The sequence below is a fragment of the Lytechinus variegatus genome, chromosome 3 (assembly GCF_018143015.1).
Source record: "Lytechinus variegatus isolate NC3 chromosome 3, Lvar_3.0, whole genome shotgun sequence".
Taxonomy (NCBI): domain Eukaryota; kingdom Metazoa; phylum Echinodermata; class Echinoidea; order Temnopleuroida; family Toxopneustidae; genus Lytechinus; species Lytechinus variegatus.
Genome location: NC_054742.1, coordinates 71,929,899 through 71,952,161, shown reverse-complemented (window position 1 = coordinate 71,952,161; position 22,263 = coordinate 71,929,899). Strand labels below are relative to the sequence as shown.

General features: G+C 36.4%; 1 protein-coding gene across 2 annotated transcripts in view; it reads right to left on the bottom strand.

Annotated features, from left to right (window-relative positions):
• The window catches only part of LOC121411868 (serine/threonine-protein kinase B-raf-like), a 60,118-nt gene that overhangs the window by 15,138 nt on the left and 22,717 nt on the right, over positions 1-22,263 (bottom strand). Inside the window, exons 3-8 of one of the 2 annotated variants that reach the window (XM_041604753.1) lie at positions 19,188-19,445; positions 10,055-10,207; positions 6,655-6,714; positions 5,945-6,105; positions 4,869-5,049; positions 4,203-4,254 (exon numbers count right to left, since the gene is read on the bottom strand). In XM_041604753.1, coding sequence (XP_041460687.1) covers positions 4,203-4,254; positions 4,869-5,049; positions 5,945-6,105; positions 6,655-6,714; positions 10,055-10,207; positions 19,188-19,445 — 865 coding nt within the window. Of the gene's footprint in view, positions 1-2,417; positions 2,430-4,202; positions 4,255-4,868; positions 5,050-5,944; positions 6,106-6,654; positions 6,715-10,054; positions 10,289-19,187; positions 19,446-22,263 lie in introns of those variants that run through there. The other variant, XM_041604752.1, reaches the window with a different exon arrangement.

Here is a 22,263-nt window from a genome sequence, read left to right as displayed (position 1 = left end):
CAGATAATCTCCACTCCGATATGAATGCATATATCCCAATTTTGAAAACTGCACTCAAAAGTAAGTTAAAATAAGGTAGTGCTTATAAAAGCAACATATTAATAGGACAAGTGTTTTCTTTTTAATGACAAATATGGGTACTTTTCCCCCAGGACATTGAATGATTATAGAGAGAAGGGGAAAAAATGTTAAGAAGCAAATAGGACATTAAAAACAATGAAATACAACAAAAATGTTAATATAAATCACTGGCAGCAGGAATAATGAAAGCTTGAAAGATATTAATTACTGAATGTGTGAAAGTGATGCGTGTTAGATTTTAACTTTGTTAATATGAAACCCAGCAATCCAAAGTAATTGTTTATCCTGTCAGTAAAATGTGCACATATATTTCATTCGTAAAGTGGAAGGCCTAGCTGGCATTCTCTCCTCTATTACACAATGTTCCATGTATGAATACCCCACTTCAAGGAATAAGGAAATTCATTGGCTTGACAATTTATTTATGAAACTATGACAAAATTAAGTGAATTTTTACTGACATAACACAAATCTCAAAGATCGTGCCCATCAACCATGTGTGTACGATTAAAAAAAAAACAATAATGGCAACCACCATGAATTATTTATGCTAACTCATACATGAATTATTGATATGCACCGATTTTTAGCAGAGTTTCAGTATTGATTGACGAATGAAATGAACCATTTGAAAGGAAATAATAATGGAATGCCATGATAGCTGCTCTACTTGTTGCAGAAGTATTGTGCCCCCAAAAAAATTCAAGGAAGAGGAAAAATCCCTTTAAGGGTCCAAGAGAAGAGATAGAATCTCAGCAGTGATTGATACACAAGACTCATGCTTGTCAACGATAACAACAGAACACACACTCCCAAAGGGAATATGAATTCTTGCACAAAGAATACAATAAGGTGCTGTCAATGTGGAAAGGGTAATCTATTCCATAAAGGCTTGGTCCCACTGCTTTTACGGATGCAGAGGATGTAAAACGGAAAAGAATCTTGCGATCTGCTGAAAAATGTTATGTATCCGTTGTGCACTCTATGCATACCTGTTTTATACACTCTATATCCATCTAGCATCCGTCCACTGTGATTTCATTGTTCGCCCATTTTGTCCATTGTCTGGAGCGGATGAAAACGGATGGAGCCACCCCGAAATTGAGCTTGTGCGCTTTATCCGTTATGAATACGTTTTGTGTCCGTTGGCCAGTGGGACCAGGCCTTAACCAGTCAAAAATCATATTGGCTTTGTATATGCTGGGTTGGTACTGCTATCACGTAAATACATTTGATATTTGAATGTATGTATCATGTGAATGTTATAATCTCACAAATTCTTATAATCCAGATTCTAATAATTCTTGGAATCTGGAAAGAGTATTCCATAACCAGCCCAAAACCAAATCGGCTTGTATGTGTTAGGTTTGTACTGCTACAGTAATACATGGATATAATGGATGTAAATGTATAGTGTATGTGGTTGTTAAATAATATAACAACATTACGGGCCCCTGGTTTGCACTATGTCATTGAAGATCTGGGCCCTGTCTTACAAAGAGTTACGATTGATCTGATCAATCTCAACTGTATGGAAATCCATCACTGTCGTAATTTCTTCTGCAAGAAATTTACACAATATCCAATGTAAACAAATAGATGCTTAGTGAATTTTCAACAAAAAGATAAATAATGTACATGAATACTCATATCTCAAAAATATTTTGAACAGATGCATTTCAGATGTTGACGTTGCTGGCTTTCCATAGTTACGGTTGAATGCATCAATCTTAACTCTTTGTAAGATGGGCCCTGATATGACTATCACTACTACTACTACATGGATAAAATGATTGCATATTTCTTAAAGTGATGACATGACAAAAATACGTAAAATCAATGAATCAATAATAATCAATTAATAAATCATTAGCTCTGTACAGTTCCATATTCAATAAAAATGTATTCCCTGTATAAAATATTTCATATGTTCATAGCTGGTATGTGGATTACATGAAAAATAGGACATTCCCAACCAACATGTCAATTATTTTCAAATGTAGAGACATCATAAAAGATTATGAAAAAATTTGAAGATCTATCATCATAAAAAAATGCATGCCCAGGTGATAGCGATAGACAACCCATCACCAACTAATTAACTATTTATATTTTACATTTCCCCAAATTTCTATTTCTTTCATTATATTGATTGATGCTACCATCAAATGATAACTTGTTTACTTTATGATGAATGAATTGGACAACATAAGAATCTTATTCAGTCCAGAAAGTACCTGTAAACCACCATGTTGGAATAAATTAACGAACAAATGTTGATGAAAACAAAACCAATATGTAACTACAATGTAGATGTGCCTAGTACTTTTACTTACTTATCTGAATTTCTGTAAAATAAATAAACAGGAAGGACATTTTGATTACTTGTATGTCATTACACTTTATCATCAGAAACTTTCTGTAGCAGTTGAAAATGTTGTGTTGTGGGCCAGTTTTCTATAAAAATGATTTTACAACAACAATGCAAAAACATGCAACTCTGTGCAAAGGGTAACTAACGTTTCAACATGCACACAAATAACAAAAACAGTGATATGTTCCAATAAAAAATAAATGACTCTACATGGGTTTGAGCCAATCAAGACCAATGCAGACATTTTCATAATTTAAAGCTAACAGACAAACAACAAAAACTGGTTACTTTTAAGCTCAATAAAAGTCATGCACATTCTCGGCATGCAAACAAACCAAATTTAACAACTAATTTTCAACCATATCGGTACATGTTGCCGACATCACCGATTCAATAATCATGTAAATCTGGTTATTGATTTCATTCATATTATTACACTGTATCACATTTAATCTGATGCCAATTGGCCTTATTATTAGTTTCACTTATCTAAAAAAAATAGTTGGTATGGTTTGAACACTTTTTTCTCAATTAATCACAAATGGAACCTATTCCCGTACGTGGACGTGATAGAAATGAAGTATCAAACAATTGCATGAAAGTAAACATCTATATGTTGTAACATGTCCATAAACCTGGGGTTCTGGACGATTCGTTCTTTAGCCCTAAAAAAACTGGGGGGGGGCTGAATCAGCCCCCCCTCGACATTTTTCGTGATAAATCCGCCGCGCGAAATTTTTTGACAGCGTCGCTATATATTTTGTTATATGTTGTAACATGTCCATTAACCTGGGGTTCTGGATGATTCTTTCTTTAGCCCTAAAAAGACTGGGGGGGCTGAATCAGCCCCCCCTCGACATTTTTCGTGATAAATCTGCCGCGCGAATTTTTTTGACCGCGTCGCTCACTGACTTTTTACATTCAAGTCTCGCGCAACTTATGAAACCAATTTTGCGACCCCCGGGTACGCGGTTCTGAAATTACGCAACATTTCGTAAGTGCATTCAGACCCAAAATTGCACAAAACGTAACGTAGAAAAGTAGAGTTTTTAGCCAAAATTCATAAATGTATCATTATTTTTCCTTTTACTGATTGAAATCAATTAATTCCATCATATTTATGGTCCAAATAAAGTCCGTGACAATTTCCATTGGAATAAAAATAAAAAACAGAAAGTCAAAAAACAAAGAAATACATAAGAAATTTAGAAAACAATAAAATACAAAAGAAAAGAAATGATTTTGAATTTTTTTTGAAGTAAATTTGATCAGATTCATATAAAGTGGCTGTGTACCAAAATTTAGCATGTTAGGGGCATTATTTAGTTAAAGCAAAATTTTGATTTTATGCATAAATTGGCATAATTCGCAGAATTTGATCTTGTAGTTTTGTAGATTATGCCATGGGTAACGCGCGTGCCAAGTTTCATCACGATCGCGCGATCGACGGCCGAGATCATAGGGGGGGGGCTGATTCAGCCCCCCAGTCTTTTTAGGTGTCAAAACACCCCAGTCTATTTAGGGTTAAGAGAGGAAAATCAAACGAAATAAACTGGGAAATAGGAGAAGCTTGCGGGGGAATTGCATGAAGAATAACTGAGGGAAGCTAGCCAGAGATGCAGCTGCTAATAGTGCCTGATGCATATAATGGCCAGAAGAGTAATAATTGATCAATATTTTAGTATTGTTCTTCATATTGAGCGATTTTTTCTCTAATATCACTGCATCAAATGAATACGAATCTCACCTGGATTTAGAGAAGGTTTCACTGGAAAAGCAAATCTTGAAAAGGCTTCACTCTGTTTAAAATAACGGGAGGAAAACAGATATCGTATAGGAGATGAAGGTGACAAATGGTGTTTAAGATTGAATGGAAAAGAAAGAGAAAAGAGAGAGATGGAGAGAAGGGGGGGTGTTAATAAAGAAAACAAAAGAAAAGTGAAAGATTGCGTATAAACAGACTAGATTGTTTCTTGACTGCACATCTTCAAAACCCATTCCTCATTAATTTGCAAAGATCTAAAATGTATCACCTATTTGACTTCGTAAGTTCAATATCTCTCACATTATCATGATTGCTTCCAAAAAAATGACCCATGACCCAAGTTGAAAATTGATTTCTTTTATTACATTTTACTTTAAGATATGATGACAAACATCATTTTATAGGAATAACCCCCGATGCTGTTTGACCTTGTGACCCTTAAAACCTCCTACCTGCATAAATGATCCAAGTATGAAGTCCATCCTTCAAACAGTTCTTTATTCATATCACAAACACCGTGACCTCATATGCATATCGATCTAAAAATGAATGGAATCACTGTGAAATCTGTATACAATACAAAGCGACATGTAACGCTCAACATGAGAGAATATCCACATTAATCGCTCATTCCCCAAGGACACTTACATCAAACTGTTTACCAGGAACATTAACTGCATTTTGGCAGATATTAGGTGCGGACGTGGAACGTTCCCGTGGTAACGTATTCCTTGGGAAATCTTGATCATCTGACGATGGTGATTCGGGTTCATCAGGGAAGGGATCTTGATAATCATTGTAGTCCTCTTCTTTTCTCAATGCCAATAATCTAAGAAATCACAAAAATGATGTTAATATTAGTTGTCAGTAACATACAATGTGGTACCTTCCAATGCTATGAGCACTACCTCCCACACTTCCCACACCTCTAATGCAACCTGACAAGCCTGAATTCGGAAGGAGTCAGGGTCAGAGATCAAGCAAAAGGCATCTCTGCATTAACACAGTTCTTATCCAGAGTTAGGCATTCTCACATTCACCAATAAATTTTGCACTATCAAAGAGTTAGGCATTTTACATACTGCTTCCTGGACATGTAGTTAGGGGACAACGATCTTGTTGACATTGTGTATATCAAAATAAGGGAGAGTTTGGTCCTGATACTATTAGTTACATACGCATGTTCATGTAATATGGAACCAAAACATATATATTTCCGTATTTCGTAAGAATAAGCAGGGGGTAATGATTTTATCTCTATAAGTATATCTTTATATTATTGCAGAATAGGGAAAATCAATATAATAGAACTAAAAAAATGCAAAACCCTGCATTTTGAGAGTGATTTTTTAAAGGAAGTCATTCATGGCATGACAATGATCACAGTAGAAAGAATGAGTATTTTGCCACTTAAATCGATGCGCAAAAATTTGCCCCCCCCCTTTCGGGAAGTCCTGGTTCCGCCCCTGAATGTAGTCAGTCAATACCACTTACAGTGAAATCCTTCATACTGATTGGTTGAGAAGTAATTATATGCATTTATATAGTGCCATCTATCTAGAAACGATCCCGCAAACCCTCTGTTTGAAAGGCGAGAGTCAAAACCACTAGAACACAATGCACCCACGAGTAATGCTACTGTGGTAATTGTGTGCATTGAGACATCTCATTGCTAAAAACTTTCATGACAAAAAAATTGACCCAAATTGGCAGGAGTAACTTACAGCTTGTAAAGGTTGTCTCCCGTCGTGGATGTGCATATTGTGGGCACTTTGTTAGCACACCGCTGGTGGAATTTGTAGCTGCATGTCTGACATCGGAAGCCGTGGAACAGCAGCTTCTGACAGCTGTCACAAAAGGCTATTGCAAAGAAGGTTTTTCTGACCTGAAAGATTAAATAAAAAAATAAATATGAGAAGATTCTGAAGGCCCCTTGTAGGAAGATAACAAAGGTACATATTAGATGTGAATTGGGAGAACTTTATCACATTCCTACTTTAAAAGAATAATGGGCGATACAAAATAAAAGGGATTACCTTGTTGACTCTGTATGATATTCATCTTAACCATTGATGAATAAATCAAGCTGTCCATCACCTAACTGTTATTTCTCTCTTCATCCATAATGAAAACTTACATATTTTTCCTAGAAAAACCTTGGACATATTTTGTCAATAGTAATCAGACATATTGCAAGGGGAAATTTAAGAAAATATCAAAATGTTGTCATATTTTGTTATCAAAATAACTTGCATGATATGATGGCAGACTCAAATAAAATGTTCTTGAAATAATAAAGAAAAAGATGGCATAAAAAACATCAGTTGTATAAAGTTTCTGGAACAATGTTCGAAAGTTCAAACATAAAAAAAACTTGGTAAGGTTAAACAAATAAAACTTCAAAACTAATTGAATAATAGCAAGTGATACTTACAAAATTATGTGATATGCTACTTGGCGCTGGGAAATTCTGTGCTTTCAACTCTACAGATATCTGTGGAAAAAAGGAACAAAATCAATATATCAAATTACAAATCAATCTTTAATCTTAAGTGAATAGGTACTGGCAGGGTTATTACCTTGATCCACAGTGCTAGAAACGGCAGCTCAAGCCTAATCCGGGGTAATGATATTACATGTAGTTCGCTTCAAATAGATAACATTTCATGTCGGAGACACTTTATAAATGTCTGTTATTATTGTGATTACAATATGCATCATATGCCAATCAGGGGAGTGTTTCATCAATATTTTTGTCCGTCAAGTTGTCAGGTCTGACAACTTTCCTTGATTCTGATTGGCTGAGAGGCACTGTTACCATAGTAACTGTATGATAAAACAGTACTTGTCAGATAAAACGTCTGACGAGTCCTTTCGTAAAACACTCCCCAGGGGCCCCTTGTTTCATCAAGTTATTACCATGGAAACTTTGTCATTATGGTAACAACCATGGTAACAGGGCTCAGCAGCCAATCACTTTCAAGGTTGCCATGGTAATTGTCATAATGGCAAAGTATGTAGTTGTAAGTCTTCATGAGACGGGGAACCAGGTGGGGGTTTCATAAAGCTGATCGTAAGTTAACAGCGACTTTAAGAACAACTGGTGATCTTTTTTGTGGTACATGGTATTATTGGCGAGGGTTAAGCGCATGAGAAAGGATCACCAGTCGTTCTTAAAGTCGCTCTTAACTTTATACAAACAGCTTTATGAAAAAAGCCCCCTGGAATGCAAACAATATTCTCTTCGGCTATTCTGTCTACACTTAAAGGGAGTTCAATGCAGATACTTAACCCCTCCTACTAATCATATGAAATTCGTTATGAAAGGACACTGGTCATCAGGAGAAAAAGTGCCGTTAGAAGAAAAAAAACAATATTTTTTGTTTAAAATAGACATGAAATACTCCGAAAATTTGCTTTGCCCAATTGATCGTAGGCCCGGCAGCCGCTGTACAGCGCCAAATTGACGAGGCTCTATCCCTTTAATCGTTGAACGCCAAACAGCAACTCCCATCTTTTAACGTCTCTTGGTTTGACGTGGCAGGGTTTGAACCCCAGACCTCCCAGTCGGAGACAGACGCTCTACCAACTGAGCCAACACACCGGTTAGGAGCCCTCTTGCCGAAACGGCATGTTTATACATAGAATCGGTACAGTATTACCTGCAAAAGTATCCAGAATTCTGGAAATCTTCCCTGTAAAAACAGACGTGAAAAACGCATCGTGCAAAATACAATTTCTCATGACCACCTCTGGGAGGAGGTTATTGCCATGTTAATCCGTTTATTTGCGATGCGGAATGTGAGTTAATGAGATTATTTGCTATGTAGAAACCAGTTGGTTTAAGGGAAATACGGTTTTTCAATTACGGAAAAGTTAAAAAAATTTTAACGATTTTCTGTAGAAACATGCCAAATGAGTTGCAATCAATCTCCAAAAATTTAATTTTAGACCACTGGAACTTACTTATTATGGTCTTGCACTTGATTTTATGCAACGTGCCCCCGAAAAACTAAACAAAAAGAGCTCCTGAAATTTGGGTCCAATGTAAACCATAATGCAATGTAGTAAATTTTGGCAGGTAAGCACAAAAAGTAAAAGTAGCCATGGAAAAAAAAACTAGAACTATCACTGGAGGTGATTAATACCCCACCCTCTGCCATTACCATGGCAACAGTTTCCAACACATCAAAAAAAATATGTCTTGCCCATCTTTACCCCAAGACCTATTTGTGAGCAAAATATGAGATTGGTTAAAAACTGATGAAGTATTTCGAACCGTAGGGTTCTGGCCTGGTATTGTCGGCAGAGCACTGGGTAAGGACCGTGGGGGGATTACGGCTCTTCAAAGTGCATGGGATCAATCAACAAACCTGGGCGATCGACAAGATGTCTTCTTAGGATCTAAACACTCACCAATCACACAACAAAACAAGTGGAATGCCTCTGGCCATCTCACCTGCATCACGCGGTTCAATATAGCAGCAGTGCTGACTTTGAATACTACTCTAACTCGCACAAGATGTTCAGCGATACATGGTTACTCTTATGTCCACTTTTTATGAACTAGACCAATAAACTTACAGAGATATGATGGTTATTCAACAAAAAACCCCAACATGGCCAAAGTTCATTGACCTTACATGACCTGTGACCTTGATCATGTGACCTGAAACTCGCACAGGATGTTCAGTGATACTTGATTACTCTTATGTACAAGTTTCATGAATCAGATCCATAAACTTTCAAAGTTATGATGGTAATTCAACAGATACACCCAGTTCGGCCAAAGTTCATTGACCTTTGACCGTGGTCATGTGACCTGAAACGCGCACAGGATGTTCAGAGATACTTGATTACTATAATGTCCAAGTTTAATGAACTAGACCAATAAACTTTCAAAGTTATGATGGTAATTCAACAGATACCCCGATTCGGCCAAAGTTCATTGACCCTAAATGACCTTTGACCTTAATCATGAGACCTGAAACTTGCACAAAATGTTCAGTGATGCTTGATTACTATTATGTCCAAGTTTCATGAATCAGATCCATAAACTTTCAAAGTTATGATGGGAATTCAACAGATACCCCGATTCGGCCAAAGTTCATTGACCCTAAATGACCTTTGACCTTGGTCATGTGACGTGAAACTCGGGCAGGATGTTCAGTGATACTTGATTAACCTTATGTCCAAGTTTCATGAACTAGGTCCATATATTTTCTAAGTTATGATGACATTTCAAAAACTTAACCTCAGGTTAAGATTTCGATGTTGATCCCTCCAACATGGTCTAAGTTTATTGACCCTAAATGACCTTTGACCTTGGTCATGTGACATGAAACTCTAATAGGATGTTCAGTAATACTTAATTATGGCCAAGTTTTATTAACTAGGTCCATATACTTTCTAAGTTATGATGTCATTTCAAAAACTTAACCTCAGGTTAAGATTTTATGTTGACGCCGCCGCCGCCGGTGTCGCCGTCGGAAAAGCGGCGCCTATAGTCTCACTCTGCTTCGCAGGTGAGACAAAAACCAACTTATATTTCAAGCAATCACAATTTAGATACAAATCTGTGACTGTAAAAAAAAAATGATCGCATTGGAAAAAATTCTCGCAATGCACATTATTTTTTAGTTTCAGCTTGCTTGCTTAAATGTCGCCCTCTATAGGTCAAATTATGCAGTATCTTTGCCAAAACGATATACTTAATTGAAACTCGGTTCAAAACTTGTATTAAGATAGATGCTCATAAATTTGTGCTCGCTGATCTTACCAAGAAATCCGCGAAAATTTCAAATTTTACAGTTAATAAAAAGCCTGCTACTCACTTCTTCTCCAGCGAGGTACATCATATCTGTATCCCAGCTCAGAGCCATCCTGGGATTGACTCGATAAACTATGCACATCTCTGGCTTCAACTCCCTCATCTTCATAGCTCTGGACAAAGAATATTTGAGGGTGGTTCCGGACTTGGCCAATACCTGAAGTAGCAAACAAAAAAAGTTGGAGTACTCAATACATGGGTGAAAAGGCATAGAAGGGTCCATAAAATCTATACAAAGAATTACTTCACAACAGTATCCCAGCTCAGAGCCATCCTGGGATTAACTCGATAAACTATGCACATCTCTGGCTTTAAATCCCTCATCTTCATAGCTCTGGACAAAGAATATTTGAGGGTGGTTCCGGACTTGGCCAATACCTGAAGTAGCAAACAAAAAAAGTTGGAGTACTCAATACATGGGTGAAAAGGCATAGAAGGGTCCATAAAATCTATACAAAGAATTACTTCACAACAGTATCCCAGCTCAGAGCCATCCTGGGATTAACTCGATAAACTATGCACATCTCTGGCTTTAAATCCCTCATCTTCATAGCTCTGGACAAAGAATATTTAAGGGTGGTTCCAGACTTGGCCAATACCTGAAGAAGCAAACAAAAAAAGTTGGAGTACTCAATACATGGGTGAAAAGGCATAGAAGGGTCCATAAAATCTATACAAAGAATTACTTCACAACAGTAAAGAGATGGTTAATATCTGTGGATGCTGAAGATGGATCCATGTTCTACAGTATTACGTCATCAAACATAAAAAAATAAACACACCACCACTGAAATGTAAGAAGAAATAAAAGATGTAGACTGTGGGATGGGTAAGGAAAATGTCTCCCCTTTTTTTTATTTCCATGGGCAGCAAATGAAACCACGGTTCTTGGACATGATGATATGTAGAATATTATGTGTGAATACATGCAACATGTTGCCATCGCTGAATTCTGCTCCTGAACTAAAAATTAAAATAATAATATGCGAAATCATACTATTGATTCGACTGGAAATTCCACCATTCACCCCGTGTGTCAAGGACGTGCGCAAGCGTGTACAAGGCATGTAACCTCGTTTGCGTTTATTTTTTTATTCACTGTACATGCTATATGTTGTATACAGAATCTACAATGGCAGATAGGATGTTGTCGTCTTCGTCTTGTTTTGACAGCGAAAATGATGATTACCACCAGCAAATATATGCTACATGCACGTCTTACCCAAGGAGAGAGGGCCAATAAATTCACGGGGTGAATGGCGGAATTTCCAGTAGAATCAATGGTATGACTTCGCATATTATTATTTTAATTTTGAGTTCCGGAGCAGATTTCAGCAATGGCAACATGTTCACACATAATATTTTACATAATATCATGTCTAAGAACCGTGGTTGCATTTGCTGCCCCACGGAAAGTGACAATTTTAGTGACCTTCCCACAGTCTAATGTAAAAAGATTCAAGGGACAAATTCACTTTAATATATTATTTTTCACCATTTCAAATACATCTTGCCATTATTACTTCAAAAATATAGAGAAGCATACCTAAGTGATGAAGGGTGCGTAATTCCTTCAGCACATGTATTTAAGTTTGTGTGACAGACTGAGTATCATGAATTGACATCACAGCTGAAATGAGCCCTAGATTTGAATGTCACTAGGTGTTAGCTTGATGGCTCCCCGATATAGATTCTCACTATTATAGGTCACACACATTGGCCCAGTTCACACATGAAAGTTAAAGGACAAGTCCACCCCAACAAAAACTTGATTTGAATAAAAAGAGAAAAATTCAACAAGCATAACACTGAAAATTTCATCCAAATAAGATGTAAAATAAGAAAGTTATATTTTAAAGTTTCGCTTCATTTCACAAAATAGTTACATGCACATCTCGGTCGGTATGCAAATGAGGAACTGATGACATCACTCACTATTTCTTTTGTATTTTATTATATGAAATATTTTGTTTTCTCGTCATTGTCATGTGAATGAAGTTTAATTCCTCCCTGAACACGTGGAATTCCATTATTTTAACATTTTGTGCTCCAGGCAAGGAGGTCCTAATCGTCAAAATCGTAAAAATTGAAATATTGCATAATTCAAGCAATAAAAAACAAAATAGTGAGTGAGTGACATCATCGACTCTCTCATTTGAATGTAACTGGCTCGTTCATATAACTATTTCGTTTGTTAAAAATAAGCGAAACTTTGAAATGTCAGAACTTTCTTATTTTACGTCCGATTTTGATGAAATTTTCAGCATTGTGCTCATCTGATTTTTCTCTATTGATTCAAATCAAAATTTTTCTGAGATGGACTTGACCTTTAATCTAAAAATAATTTCATTTGGGTAACAAAACCCATCCCAGAGTGTACTATGAAAATGAATTGACCGATATAGTCACAAAGTCATATTACCTAGAACAGTTTATTAAAAGACAGCGTTTTTATGATCAAATTCAATCCACATATGAAATTCAATCATATATTGGTGAAACCAGGTCCCCATAATATAAATCTTTAATAGTGATTGATCATGGTACTGGTTTCTACGATTGATTGCATTTAGTATTGTGAATGATCAGTTTCTTGATCATATGTAAAAAAAATCACTACACGATCAATTGCTATCAAAAAGCTTTACATGTACATGATACAGGGACTATAAAGATGATGAAAGATTCTACAACATTTTATACTCAGGCAGCAGTTTCGCAGATATCTCCACATTTTAAAGCTTAACATAAATCCTAATCAGGGATCTTACCCTAATCCTAATCCTCCCAGGTCATTTTCCTACACATCCTGAAAATTGTCAATATAAATTCAACCCAAACTTAATATATGGCCCACAATGGCCAACAGCCAAGGTGAGTTTCAAAAATTGCTTTTTAAACTTGTGATTTTTCAAATTGAAATCAACTCTCAGCAAATCTGATCAAGGGATTTTCAGGTTATTTATAACCATTGGCAGTGATTATCCTTAACACATTGGTTCACACACCTCATGTTCTAGACAATGAACAGGTTAACTCTAAAAATGAATAAAGTATGAAATGAAAACTGTTATCTTGTCTAGGATGAAATTCACGTGATTCCCAGACTGAAATGATATTTTGCAGGACATCATTTCAGAAATGAGAACATACCCTCTGGTACCAAGTAAGGTTCACCACATACATTGCATTGTCAGGCAGCTACAGCTGAAGTAGGTCGCATAGTAATAGATTATTATCTGGGAGTTGTTCCATCTTATATATCAGTTTGATACCAGAATTAGAAATAATATGAGATATCAAAAATCTGGGATAGTTGAAAAAACAAAACAACCCCCCCCCTCTTTTTCACCTTAAATGAAAATAAGGCAATTAAGATATCACATTTTATACCTCAGCATTTAATAAATAAAAAAAACAAAGATTTATAAGCTATGAGTACGACAGTAAATCGACAAGAAACTAAGTAAGAAACAAGCCAAAATATATGCTGACATGTTATCGTAATTTGTGACACAACAAATGGACAGCTTGTACAGTATGTCCAATACCATGACTGAATATATCAGAGGTGCAAAAATTTGAAGGGGGGGGGGGAAGCTCATAAATAAAAATTCTGAACAGCAATCAGTCCATATTTATGACCGATTGTCTTGATATAAGCTTAAAATCTTGTTGGTTAAAATACCAGGTTTTTCTAGGAATCTGTATCACCAAGAAACTCGACCCAAATAATCAAAAGACCGATGAAGACAATTTGATCGTCACGACTAATACCAATAAAGTCACATCTTGGATGATAAATTGCAGACGGGGCATTATGCAGAGTATTGGGTTACTAGCTATCCAGGGGTATAGAGTCTGGCATATATTCAGGATCAATTTGCTTTATCTCTGATGCTGTTTCGGTTTCAGATTCAGACACAGTTGATAGAGGTGGAAGATAGGTTGATTCCCTGATAAAATACGATCAGGGGCCCATAACACAAAGCTTACCAATGATCATGGTCCTTTTTTTTTACGACTAATTGCATTGACAACAATGTAAAATCAATCGTGAAAATCAAACGTACGATTAATGGCTAGCTTTTGTGTTGCAGGGCCCAGTTCTGTGAACTTTTTCCGGCAGAATACAAATATCGATGACAATTAGGTGCTGGTAACCATTCTCTCATTTTTCATACACTCTTTTAGAAACCTTACACTAGTGAATAGAAATGCAAATATGTATAGCAAACATCTCATCTGAAACCAGTCGCATATGAAAAAAAAAAATGCTTGATAAAAAACGCACATACATAAATAGGACATGCTATACCAACAACTTGGATTTTAGGCCAAGTAAAATAAGAAAGTAGTTGATCGTCCTCGCGCGCATCACTTTTGGCCGCCGCATGAAAATTTTTGCTATTTACCATTTTCTAAAAAAAAAAAAAAAAAAAAAAAAAAAAATTGTGTTGAAAACATTTCTCGTCCGCGCCATCTTCCCTTTTTAATTGCAGCATCAATTTTCTTGTTATTAACTATTTTTATGGCTGCTGAATAACGAAAAAAAAATCACAGGATTACTCTGGGATCTCTCTCGCAACTTCAAAAACAATTGCAAAGTCCGATATCGCCATAATTGCAAGAAGAAAAAAATTCTGATTTGGTTTTTTGTTGGAATTTTGAAGATACCATCATAAATTAACGAGGAAATAAAGTTTGCAAACTCGGATAAGATCGTGTATTTCTTCATTTTAGTGCATTTTCGGGGACCCCGCTTACTGAATCTGAACTAATCCGTCGCCTGCTCTGGAAATATGGCGCAGATAAATCAATTCTAATGACGTAATTTGTATTTCAGCGGGGTTTTTTGGTGAGTGATAGCGCCTGTACTTAGATGTGTGTTACGGTGATTGTGTGCTTGTGACTCTGTTGGGTGAACTGCATGTGTGCCAGGATGATGTGATTGACTGTGCTGGCGTGACATGTGAATTTGTGAAATGCATTGAATTTTCTGGCGAGTTTTCTAATGTCAGGAGGCAATGCATCGAATATTCAATGAGGGATTTAATATTCAATATCAATTTTAAAAATGAATAAAAATTGAGCAGTAGTATTCAACATTATGTAAACGAACAAGCACCCGAAAACTGCGATGTGAAACCATGCCCAGAGCTAAAAATGAGATTGGCTCTGGAAAATTGAACAAGACTCCATGACAATAAAAAAGACCCCCATGCATTTTTTTACCCTTACATAAATTAAAATGTTTCAATTATTCACTTGACATGAACATTCTGTTTGACAACAATACAGTACCAGTATACATCAGTAATAATACATCAATAGATTTTTATCGCACAATACATTTTCCAAAGATTTCCAATCAATCGTAGATATTTATACATATATATAAATAATAATATATATTTCTAATCATTTATTATTATTATTGAGCATACATCGATCACATAATTCGAGCTTGACATGGCCTGACAATCATTTGAATAAAAAATAGCAAAAAAATAGTAAATAGTAAGGGCCTCCCTCATCACTGATGTAAAAAATCGGACCGAGAAAATGCCTCCGTGTTCTTAAAAATTAGTAAGATAGCAAATAGCAAGGACCTCCCTCATCACCGCTCTCAAAAAACCCGGACGATCAACTACTATCTTTTTTTACTTGGCCTTAGTGTACTTGATATTTATTTGAGGTGAGTTGTTACTAGGGGAAAAAAACGTATCCATATAATTTCCAAGAAAACTGCATTCTAATGATGGATTTATACGATATAGTGAAAACAAAGCCAATAGCAACAGAAAGTACGCAACATGTACTTTTATTTGTCCGAGCCGTCTTTCCAGATTCACAATTCTAACAATAAAGACTTTATAAACATACATTTTCCAAACTTAAAAAATAAATAATATAAAAATACACCATTTTCTCCTAAATGTATATGATTGAAAACCATCCTATATCAAGGCATTTGGAAGAGTGGCGGAACCAAACGCTCATCAAAAACTCAATAAAGAGTTGATATAGATACATGTTCTTTGAATTTGAGCTCTTTATTGCACCCACTGCGACAAGAATTTGATAAGTTCCTGGTAATCCCAGGTCAGTACCATAACACAATGTGATGGTAAGTGCTATGTAATAAATCTACAGTTTACAGAGGCTCCAATTTTTCATGTAGTACAGTGTATGTAACAGCTTCAAGCCGAACAAAAGACCTTTCCTGTTCAAGAAATAACTTGAATGGCCCCCTTACTACGAATTCATAACTTTGATTTTCTTTAAAAGATAAAATATTAATTTACAACTTACATTTAATATTATATCACCATACTGCAAGTAAGTTGAGCACATAAGTATAGCACAATTTCATTTACAATCTCTATTTTGTATTTCTATAATCAAAGCTCATGTTGTGAATACTAGCCACACAGAACTTCATTGACTGGTACTGGATGATAATGATACATCAAGTAATTTTAACTGACCAATGTTCCACTCTAAAGTGCCAATCAAGACATTCTCTTGAAGGAGGGATGAATCAAGCAACTACATGCATGTATGATACATGTATGAGCTGTCCAAGCAGTAGTGGGTTAACATACTTCATGAATAATTCATAAGACTGTGGGACCCTGGGCAGGAACACAACCCTCACACAAGCAACCCTGGGATATCAAATGTTGAGTAGTCTGGTCAATGAGACACATTGCTATTCAGATGACTCAGCATTATATCACTACATCAAGTACGAATGTGGTTGGTTTCCTTATTGAGTGGAGGCATGAATGTCATTCAGCAGAGAGAAGAAAAAAAAATTGTGCAATTGTCGTAGATAAATTCCATGGAACATGTTGAAAATGAGATCTTAAATTGTGGAAAAAACTAATGAGAGAAAGTGAAAATATCAATAATTCACATAGTCACTGATGTCACCATGGCAATAGATGGTATTCCAAGTAACATTCGAAAATGATCTACCAGTACCCATGGATTTTACAATGGAAAAGGTCTCTCCTATCAGATATTTCAGTTGGAAGTAATTTGTACTATTAGGGTGTGTTCAATGTTGGTTTCACAATTTAAACGGCAACATGAATCATGATTGAAAACGTGATTACAAAGTGTGATATATAAGAAACAAAGGATGTTCAATGTCCTCCATTCCCGGTCATAAAAGTAAACGTCTTTCAAATCATGATTTACGTCGAAAAAGAAGAATCAAACTCGATCACCTCAGATTTCACGACCTCCAGCATCGCCAATGCGTCAATGAACACGATTGAGATTTGAAATGTCTTTAAATATGTCATTGCAGTAGAAGCCTACTCTGGCAGGTGCCAAATCGACCTTTCTTGTGATAGGTCAAACTGCGCAATAAAGCTGCGCTAATGAAAGCGGGAAATAAAAGACGATAAACAGCTTTATATTTTTCGACACTGAACGGTGCACCGCTGATCGTGTTTGTAATCGATCGGTGTTTTATAATTCAGTTTTCAATCAGTGTTGATGTTGCTGTTTAAATTTTAAACTTGACTTTGAACACACCCTTGGGCCTACATACATGATTTGAATTAATCTGAATTAATTAATCCATAGGCCTTCCTAAATAATTAAAGTTTGTGCTTACTTGTAGTTTGTAAAAGCTCAGGCATTGCCTGTTTGATGTAAGAGTGTGCTGATTACAACAGTAGCTTGAATGGTGACCATAATTTGGAATCATGAACAAATTAAACTGTTGTGTTACTACTAAACCAATAACTCAGTTTAAAACTAAAATGATTTTGAAGGCTATTGATGGAGGAATCATCGCTGATAGTGAGTGGGACTACATGTACCCATGTCTGAGAGTGTAGAGGTGGAAAATTGCAACCTGGGGAGCGTTTTATCAACATTTTTGTCCGACAAGTTGTCAGATCTGACATCTTTCCTTGATTCTGATTGGCTGAGAGGTACTGTTACTATGGTAATTGTCAGATAAAACAGAACTTGTTGGACAAGGTCCCTTCATGAAACGCTCCCCTGATCTCCTCATGGCAGTACTACCAAGCTATCACACTCCAAGACGAATTCAAAATTAATCATGTATCCAATACCTACTTCCAACAAAGAAAAAAATATGAGAACATTAAACAGTGTTGGAAAAACTCTCATGAGAAATCTCCAAATCATAATGAAGAACATCTTTTTTTTCTGTACAGGTAGGCCTACACATCTAGCATGACCTGAATATAATGAGCCATTTTGATGGAATAAGAATTAAGACAGTACAAAGGAGACCGAAATAGTGTGATCCCTCGTAAAAGAATCAACCATTCGCTAATGTCTAGTTAGATATTGACTAATCTATCTTGTGCAACAGCACATGAGTTACCATAGCCACAGAAACCTAGAATGCATACCACTGGGATCGCTATGTGTGCATGGTGCCTTAATTTAGAGTGCAATTTGAGCACTTTGGTAGCCGGGTTTTGACGGCTAACAGCTATCTCATAGGTTGTGCACCACAGGCGATGTTTGAGAAACCCTGAGGAGACTTAAATGGGAAGGTCTGGTGCTCCATCACATGCACTCTCCCCCCCTTCTCTCTCTCCCACAGTCCTATATTATGACAACTTAACAAATTGCTTCAGCAATACACAAAGGAATAATCAAATCTCAGACATGCCTGGGACAGACCTGGTAGAAAGGAAGATAAAATGAGGAAAGGAGAGAGAAAGAAAGGGAGAGTAAGAGAGACGCTACAAGGGTAGAGACAATCACAAGATTGCACCATTGCCATCTCATCTCAGCCAGCACATTAGCACATATAAGGAGTTTCAGCGATGTGACAAGTTTTCTCATCCTACCTACATGTACTATGTAGGTGTCATTTCAATATTCCTGGTTTCTGATATCTACATGTACATGTAAAGTAGCCTATCCCGATCATACTGCACTTTGATAATAAATCCAGGGTTGGTTTGATGTGGGGGCTTCACTACACAGCTCTTTATAAGAAGAGATTACAGAAATAAATATCAGGTTCTTGCAAAGGTTCTATAAATCAAAATTTCAAAAATTCCTCATGCCATAGTTTAATGTGCTTCATAATACTTGCATCCCCAATCAAAGTACTACTCTGGGAAACTTACCGATGTCCTCTGCTGATTTGGCAAGAAAGCCCTCACTGATTGGCTAAGCGGTGACTTTGGGTGCTGCTGGTTGGCGAATTCCTTTTTGAGGGGAGGAGCAAGATTGTGTTTGCTGGAGAAGGGCGCATGTAGATCTAATGGTTCTGGAGGGGGTGTGGTCTGGAGATTGGGTGAGGTGTGGCCATTGCTCATCTCATTGTTTATCCTCTGTTCTTCGACTTGTAACTCGCTCAGTTGATCTGTCAAGTCTTGGTATTCCTACATACAGGATCAATAGAAAGATAGCAATCAAGATTGTCACCTCACCACAGACCTTTGGATTCTATTTCTAATCACATTCTTCAAGTAGGCCTACCGTACAACTACAATCTATATAATGTAGGCTTATGGCAAGAGTATCTTAACATTGGACAAATTTTGCCCATCTTGCTGCTTAAAAAACTACAGGTATTCTGGTGAGAACAGGGCATATATGTTATTGTTTAACAGTGATATATTTACACAGCTAATGAACTATATCAAGAAAAAAACAAATGAGAAAAAAACAAAACAAAACACTGTACAACAGATGCAACATGAGCATACGAACATACATATAATAATAGTAGCTGTTGCCAATAAAGTTTCATTTCTCTTGACAGAAATCTTGTTCATTTCTTCCTTTTGATTCCATGAAGAATATTATATTCCAATAATTTCAACATGAAACTGATGGAACATTCTTCATGATGATGGCCAGTACATACATAATCCCCTACATCATAGCAAAGTGGACACAGAGTTGCAAGAAAATGTCTGTTGGTCCTTCTTCTCCCTTCCTGCGTCATCGGATGCTAACCATGACGCAATGGGATCAGCCCCCTTGCCCTCGTGACACCGCCTGGCATGCCAGACAAGCGCCAAGGAGACCGCATGACTTAATAATGCAAGGTACCACATATAGGATATCGTGGGTCCACATATCTATACAGTTTAGACTCTCTTTTTCTCAGGGGATGGCCTCAGTCATGGCCAGTCTCTCTAAAAAAAATCTGAAGTAATTAAATCAATCTATATTTGTAAAAGCATTCAAATGTAAAAGCTACTTGAATGAATTATTAAAGAATATTCGCTGATGAGATATCCTTTTTATACACTAATCACTTTATGAGTATATGTATTTCATGTTTAATGAAGATCAACAGTGAAATGAAAAGTTGCAGCACTTTTTTATTCTGTACATAATGAACTTGTTAATGTCTTGTTTTTCGTTATCAATATTGATTTCACTGTGATAACGCTCCCACTTCCAGGTACAACCTCGTGATACCAGGAAAGTAAATCATTTGGAGGCTTAAAACAAGCAAGTTAATTCAGAGGAATCACTGATATGGCTGGCAATTATGGGTAAATTGAGCCCCAGGAAGGACTGCCCATAAATCTCAACGTTGAACTCTTTCTTTGTTCAAGGGTGGTTGACAAGTTCATATTTGCCGGCTTTCATTTCTCTGAAATTCAGCACGAGCATAAATCTACGATCGAGCCATTTAAAGACTAAATGTATTATTATTATATCTGAAAGGGGATTCCCTCAAAACCACTACAATTTTAATGTCAAATTCATACTACTTTGCAGCTGTAAAGATGCATTTTCCACTGAATTCATCTGAAGAACATCATAGGAGAAAAGAACATTGTACACTGGATGTACCAAATATATTTACAAATAATAGAAAATGTGAAAAAAATGAAGAAAAAATCCAATTTAGATTAACAATGGGCTCATTATAAAGTAAACCTCAGCATTCTTTAACTAAACTATTACACTCAAAAGCAGAGAATAATAGGCCTATATTCTGTTCACTGATCCTATTAGCTCTGCTTCTATTGTAATGTAATAGGAACTTAAGAAGCATTGAATAAAGACAACTTTTCTGGTCATCGACTTAGGCTGAATTTATAAGTACTGTACACGTCCATGTTGAAGCCTTATAGACAACTAAATTCCAGCCATGAACAGAATCAGGTGATGAGAAAAAAAGATTCTAAACCTAATCTGAAGAGGTTCTTAAAATCCACTATATATTTTTCTTCTACAATACACCATTATGTTTGTAGAACCATATAAACTTATTTGTAAAGATGAACAGCTTTCGAAAGTAACACAAAAACAAGATTTGGTTGTCAGGTGATATATTGGTTTTTTGAAATGACTGGTTCTTTCTTTATCCATTGCACTAAAAGACCATGAGGCTGTTCTCACTACGTTCCTAAAACTAGTTTACTGGAAACTAGTTTAACGCGTAGTGAGAACGGTCAAAGCGGTCTTGGAAGCGATCTTCCAAACCAGTTTGGAAAACCACCTCGCGATGTAGTTTTCAAGATCTCTTTGCCTCGTTAAACTGGTTTTAGCGTAAGTGAGGACACAACCGTTCTTCGGGAAGCGATCTTCGCACAATTTGAGCGCGCTACTCCACACAACAGGTGTAGAATGCCTATGCTGCGGTTTCGAATTTCGCGCGAAACGTCTCACCCCACTGAGAGTGTTTCCATAGCAACAAGAGCGCTTTACGTGAAGTGATTTTGAAAACCACTTTCGTGTGATCAAGTGAGAACGCTAGCAAAGCGATCTTCCAAAGTGGTTTCCTGAATCTGTTTCCAGTAAACTAGTTTTAGAAAGCGTAATGAGAACGGCCTCCATGTGTTCTTACAAGAATCTATCAAAAAATTACATATAAAAATCTTCATTTTCACTTGTGTTTCTCATAACAGCTGCTGAAATATTTGTTTTTCTTCATAAAGATAGAAACATTTCCCATACATATAAAATAAGCTGTATACGTATATAAAAAAAATCCAACCAACCCGACAAAACCACAGAAACTTCTATTAGAAGGCAACGATTTTGGGGCACAGATTTGTTTATTTACAGTTCTAATTGGTCTTGGGTTATCAAAAAGCAGCTTAAAGAGATGAAAAGGCACATTTGAACAATTGTTTATACCTGCGGGCTGTTAAAACCACTCTCAAAATGAAATTCTGAGGAAATCTCAGAAAAGGCTCTATCTAGAATCAGGACATTATTTTGTCAAGACAA